The following is a 6,379-nucleotide window of genomic DNA, read 5'->3' as shown; positions in this document are numbered from 1 at the left end:
ACTGGATGCTAAATAGAGGCGGCGGTGTAAAGAAGCTGAGAGATGACTCTTGAAATAGACTCCCAGCAGGAGGACACACACACACAAACACGCACGCACACACACACACACACACAAACACATGCACCACACGCACACACACAAACACATACACACACACACACACACACACACACACACACACACACACACACACACACACACACACACAATTAAACCAATCATTCTGTGGCTCACATGACTTCCTAGGATGGCGAAGTCATCATCATCAAAATAACATGTTTTCTATTCATTCTCTTTCTGGGGCTCTCGGTCATTTTTTCCTAGGATGGCGAAGTCATGTCCCGCCCTACTCTGCCTCTGATTGGCTTATCCTGATATTTTTACCATATACTACACTATACTACTATATTTATTCATTTATTTAATATTTGAATGTATTGTAAGTCAGTTTCTGAAGTTTTAAAGAATATGCTGAGAAACATCGGAGAGAAAAATATCAGTAATATAAAATAAAAATCAGGTTTTTATAGTATTTAAGATAAAAAATATTAATAAATTATTTTAAAAAATTATTATTTAAAAAATCTTTAAAGCTGTCCTTTATGAATTTACACAAAATTATGTTTATTTTTGTGGCTTTTAAAAAAAATCGTGCTTTTTAATTGTGGAGAAACTCATCACTTTCTCTTCTTCTAGCCTTCAAAAAGAAAAAAAACACTTTCAAAGGTCAACAATCTAAGAAGAAACTCATTTATCAGACTCACACCAAACTACAGTGTGTTTGTTTTCACAGTTTTTATGATTTAATTAAACATCCACACTCAGGAGATGATCTTAAATTCATCAGTAGAAACATTTTCTGTGTCCAAACTTTGAGTAAAGTTACAGTCCAACACATTTGATGTGGAGCAGCTGGAGGGAAGCTAACAGTTTCCCTTTGGTTTCAGTCTTTGTGCTAAGCTAAGCTAGCCACATCCTGGACCGGTCCACGTCCTTTAAGAGTTCAGTGTCTGTGCATCAGCTGACACGTTTTATCAATCGTCTGTATTGATCGGAGCTGAGCGGCGGTCAGGTGATCAGGTGATCAGGTGATCAGGTGATCAGGTGGTCATGTGATCATGTCTCCTGTCCCTCAGCTCGTCTCTGCAGGAGTCTCAGTCGACGTCCAACCGGAGGAAAAGTCTAGAAAACGTCTCTTCTTCTGCTTTCTGGGACGTCTGACAAACCCTGCAGCTCCCGCAGACCCTGGAAGAGGAAGAGGAGAAAGAGGACAAGAAGAAGAAAGAGAGGAGGAAAAGGAGGAGTAGAAGAAGATGGAGGAGGAGGGGGAGGAGGAGAAGAAGAAGGAAAGAAGGAGGAGGAGAGCAAGGAAGAGAAGAGAATAAAGGAAAGGAAAGGAGGAGATGAAGGAGAAGAATGAGAAGTAGGAAAGAACAAGGAGGAGGAGGAGAAGAGGGAGAAGAAGAGGGAGAAGAAGGAGGAGGCGAAGGAGGAGGAAAAGGGGAAAGAAAAGAAGAGAGAAGAGAAGGAGAAGAAGATGGAAAGAAGGGAGAGGGAGGACAAGAGGAAAACAAGGAGGAGAAAGAAGAGGAAAGAGGAAGAAATCAATATTTGTGATTATAATCATATTAAGGACATTTCACAGAATCAATGACAGAATCAATGATGTCATCAATAAATAATCAGTGATGTAATAAATGATGTCATCAATAAATAATCAGTGATGTCATCAGTGATGTCATCAATCAGACTGACCTCCAGAACCATCCGGATGTTTGCTTTGATCTTAGACGAATCTTTAGTCAGCTGATCTGTGAAACTACAACACACACACACACATACACACATACACACATACACACATACACACATACACACATACATACACACACACACACAATGTTGTTAGCATCTCCTATTCATAACAATGGACACAGCTAGCATTGAGCTAACAGAGAGGGAAACATTTGCATCTTTACCAGAAGCTGCTACGATTGATTGATTGATTGATTGATTGATTGATTGATAAGTTGATTTAAAGAAAATTATGTTTTGATAATCAATTAATCATTTCTCTAATATAATAATAATTGTAAATGACAGTCAGTTGAATGTTTCAGAGTTGCTGTTTGTGACGTTTTTATGATCCAAACGATAACGATCAATAATTGAATCAATACTTTAAACATGAGTATCGTTGTGACACTGACTCTGTGAGCTGACTCGTCTTCTTCTCGATGAAGCGCAGCGCCTCGTCGTGAGTCATCTCCACGAAGAACCCGTAACCCACGGCAACGAAGATCCTGGACGCGTCCTCCCTGCAGGATGAAGACGACGATGAGTCACATGATTGAAACGCCATGAAGAGGGGCGGACATTTTTATTCATTACCCTAAACTCTGTGTGTGTGTGTGTGTGTGTGTGTGTGTGTGTGTAATATTCTGACACTTTACCTCAGCTACTTTATCAAAGCTGCAAAACCTTATAAAACCTAAAAACCTAAATATAGATAGATAATAAATGATTTAATTAAAAATGTAAGTGTGTGAGTTTAATGACGTCTGTTACTGTATTAATCAGTTTGATATACAGCACTGTGCTAAAGTCTTAGGTCACTATTAGATTTGTTGTTTTAGTAATGCTATAATGATCATATATAATTATTTATCAGTCTCTTTATTAGAATACAACCAGAACATACAGGAAATATTAAAAACCAGCTTCTATAGACTAAAGTGTGTAAGTGTTCAGACCTCCTCTTATACTGGAGCAATAGCAGGAACCTGCTGGCTCTCCTAAAGCTAAATGGAGCCTTAATTAATAATAATATTTAATAATTAATGTAACATTTTGTGAACATATTTCCTCTATTTTCTGTTTGTATGATGGTGGCCTAAGACTTTTACACAGTACTGTAATTGTTATTGATCAGTCTGTTCCTGTATTGATCAGTCTGTTCCTGTATTGATCAGTCTGTTCCTGTATTGATCAGTCTGTTCCTACATTGATCAGTCTGTTCCTGTATTGATCAGTCTGTTCCTACATTGATCAGTCTGTTCCTGTATTGATCAGTCTGTTCCTACATTGATCAGTCTGTTCCTGTATTGATCAGTTTGTTCCTGTATTGATCAGTTTGATGTAGTTGTGATTGATCAGTGTATCAGCAGCTCACACTTCAGCCTGGACGAAGAAGTTACAGCCCAGATCCACGTCAGTCTTCAGCTGCTTAGAGCCCGCATCCTGCAGGGACACACAGTGACATCACAATGACATCACAGTGACATCACAATGACATCACAGACATCAACATGACATCGGCATGTGTACAAATAGGCAACAAAGAACCAAACAATGTTTAAAACCTCCAAAATTATTATTATTATGTGTGTGTGTGTGTGTGTGTGTGTGTGTGTGTGTGTGTGTGTGTGTGTGTGTGTGTGTGTGTGTGTGTGTGTGTACCTGCAAACTCTGGATGGTGTTCTTCAGCTGCAGGTACAGAGAGATTTTCTCAAAAACAGCGTCTCTCTGCTCGAACACTTTCCTGAAACACACAAACACACACACACACACACACACACACACACACACACACACACACACACAGACACACACTTTATAAATAAATCCAGAAAATAACCTGCATATTAATCGTTCATTTAAATCATCTTTAGTTGAAACTCTAATCTGAAGATGTCAGGTGTCACTTTTTACTATTTTCTAACATTTTATAGACAAAACAATTAATCAGGATAAAAACTGACACATTAATAAATAACTGTAATAATTACTATTGAGTCTCTTACTGTAAATCTCTCTTCAGGACTTCACTGATGAAGTTTTCATACTCCTGAACCTTCTCATCAGGGTTAGCATCAGAGTTAGCATCAGGGTTAGCATCACCGTTAGCGTCAGCAGGAGGAGCCATCATAATCACCTGTCGTCTATTTTTCTCTTTAAAAACAAACTAAACAAACTTCCCGTCCGACCGGCATATAAAGAGCAGCAGCCGCAACCTGCAGACAGTCTGACTGCTGTTATAGTTAATGTCTCTGTGTTGTTATTGATGCACAAGCTGCAGGGTTAGCTTCATGTCGGAGCCGCACGTAAACACTACTGCAGGAAGGAAGACGCTATGACCCGCCTCCCTCCGCCTCTGATTGGTTGAGACTCGCTGCCTTCGTTAATGTGATTGGTTCGATTCAGCGGTCACAGACAGTTCAGGAGCACGTGAGCTAAACTCACTTGCCATCCTAGGAATAACGTATGTAAAATGATCTACGCTCTCTTACCATCCTAGGTAAAAAAAAATGTGTATTATGATCTAAAGTCTCTCACCATCCTAGGAAAGAAGAATGTACGTATTATGATCTACATTCACTCACAATCCTAGAAAGAAAAATAATGTACATACAATGATCTACACTCTCTCCTCTGAAAGTTTTCTATCTACTTTAACTCTATATTTTGGGGTATTATCTATCTGCTTTAACGCTATATTTTGGTGCTTTTCTATCTGCTTTAATTCTATAGTTTAGGGTTATTTTCTATCTGCTTTAACTCTATATTTTAGGTGCTTTTCTATCTGTTCTGGTTCTATAGCTGCTGCTGTAGTGACGTCATAGTAAACAAACATGGCGGACGGCTGTTCTCTCCGCAGCTATCCAGGTTAGCATAAAACGTTCATTTTTAAGGTGCTCTGCCTGAGAACAAGTATTTATTATTGTATAAAATATTTAATTGTATGTCTCTTTAGTTTGTTTCGTACGCAGGTGTCTCATATTTTTACCTGCAGCTGTTTAAAGATGACGATACCTGTTGTCGTTGGGTTTGACGTGTTAGCATGGTTAGCTTAGCGTAGCAGGCAGGTTACCAAGGCAACAGCCGTTAGAACAGCGGGGTCAAAATTGAGGCCCGCGGGCCAGAACAGGACCGCCGAGGGGTTCAATCCGGCCCACTGTCCTTCCTTCCTTCTGTCCTTTCTTTCTTTCTGTTTCTTTCTTTCTTTCTTTCTTTCTTAATAATAAAGTGAAATATATCTGCTGAGTTTTGAATATTTTCTCTTCTGATTAAAATAGAATTAGATGAATTAAGTTACAGATAAATTAAATCAGTTTCTGCTCATTTTGCTCCTCAAAGTGAAACTCAAACAGCCTTTAAAGAGCTTTAACTGAATTAAATACTGTATGAAATGAATGTTTAAATCAGTAAATCAAAATCTTCCCAATCTTTCAGCAGAGGGACAGTTTGCTGGTTGAAGCAGAGATCCAGAGAGGAGACATGGAGCAGTACAGCATCCTGGGACGAGTCGGAGAAGGAGCACATGGCATCGTCTTTAAGGCCAAACACATCGAGGTAAACCTGACACACACACACACACACACACACACACACACACACAGACACAGACACCTACACAGACACCTAACAGACACACAGACACACAGACACACACACATACACACCTACACACACACACAAAGACACCTACATGCACACACATACACACACACACACACACAGACAGACACACACAGACACAAACACACACCTGACACACACACACACACACAGAAACACACAGACACACACAAACACATACAAACACAGACACACACACACACAGACACACACAAACACAGACACACACACACACACACCTACACACACTCACACACCTACACACGCAGACCAACACACACACACAGACACCTACATGCACACACAAACACACACACACACACACACACACAAACACACACACCCCTACACACACACAGACCTACACACACACACAGACACCTAACAGACACACAGACACACACACATACACACCTACACACACACACACACACACAAACACACACACACACACAGACCTACACACACACACACACCCCTACACACAGACACACATGACGTATTGATTATGATGTTTTGATTATGATGTATTGATTATGATGTATTGATTATAATGTATTGATCATCATGTATTGATTATGATGTATTGATTATGCTGTTGGTCAGACCGGAGAGACGGTGGCTCTGAAGAAAGTAGCTCTGAGGCGGCTGGAGGATGGGATCCCCAACCAGGCTCTGAGGGAGATCAAGGCGCTGCAGGAGATCGAAGACAACCAGCATGTAAGTACCAGAGGGTCAGAGGTCAAAGGTCAAAGGTTAGCATGACACTCACTCCTCCTCTTCCCCCTCCTCCTCTTCCTCAGGTGGTGAAGCTGAAGGACGTCTTCCCTCACGGTACGGGCTTCGTGTTGGTGTTTGAGTTCATGCTGTCCGACCTCTCTGAGGTCATCAGGAACTCAGAGCGACCTTTGACCCCGGCTCAGGTCAAAGGTTACATGATGATGCTGCTGAAGGGCGT

General features: G+C 40.5%; 2 protein-coding genes across 2 annotated transcripts in view; one reads left to right on the top strand and one right to left on the bottom strand.

Moving 5' to 3' along the window:
* Positions 1-1,096: 1,096 nt before the first annotated feature.
* Positions 1,097-4,122, bottom strand: uxt (ubiquitously-expressed, prefoldin-like chaperone). Its single transcript, XM_062426864.1, has 6 exons — positions 3,807-4,122; positions 3,463-3,544; positions 3,176-3,243; positions 2,214-2,321; positions 1,759-1,822; positions 1,097-1,248 (listed from the first exon to the last, which is right to left on the bottom strand). Exons 1-6 carry the CDS (start codon positions 3,929-3,931, stop codon positions 1,186-1,188), a joined length of 510 nt encoding a protein of 169 aa, XP_062282848.1. The 5' UTR covers positions 3,932-4,122; the 3' UTR covers positions 1,097-1,185.
* Positions 4,123-4,648: 526 nt separating this feature from the next.
* The window catches only part of cdk20 (cyclin dependent kinase 20), a 5,396-nt gene continuing 3,665 nt past the window's right edge, over positions 4,649-6,379 (top strand). The window contains exons 1-4 of the mRNA XM_062426863.1: positions 4,649-4,668; positions 5,236-5,355; positions 6,028-6,141; positions 6,225-6,379. The exon at positions 6,225-6,379 is cut by the window's right edge and continues 34 nt beyond it. Of these exons, the coding sequence (XP_062282847.1) occupies positions 5,281-5,355; positions 6,028-6,141; positions 6,225-6,379 (344 nt within the window). The 5' untranslated portion in view covers positions 4,649-4,668; positions 5,236-5,280. The remainder of the gene's footprint in view (positions 4,669-5,235; positions 5,356-6,027; positions 6,142-6,224) is intronic.

The sequence above is a fragment of the Scomber scombrus genome, chromosome 10 (genome assembly GCF_963691925.1).
Source record: "Scomber scombrus chromosome 10, fScoSco1.1, whole genome shotgun sequence".
Taxonomy (NCBI): domain Eukaryota; kingdom Metazoa; phylum Chordata; class Actinopteri; order Scombriformes; family Scombridae; genus Scomber; species Scomber scombrus.
This window is presented reverse-complemented; position numbering and strand designations above follow the sequence as displayed.

Bases quoted from the DNA above. Each gene is read 5' to 3' on its own strand.
- uxt (XM_062426864.1), bottom strand. From the start codon at position 3,931: ATGATGGCTCCTCCTGCTGACGCTAACGGTGATGCTAACCCTGATGCT. The intron at 3,545-3,806 runs GTAAGAGACTCA...TGTGTGTTTCAG, and splicing joins GTCCTGAAGAGAGATTTACA to GAAAGTGTTCGAGCAGAGAG. The intron at 1,249-1,758 runs GTCAGTCTGATT...TTCCTCTTCCAG, and splicing joins ACATCCGGATGGTTCTGGAG to GGTCTGCGGGAGCTGCAGGG.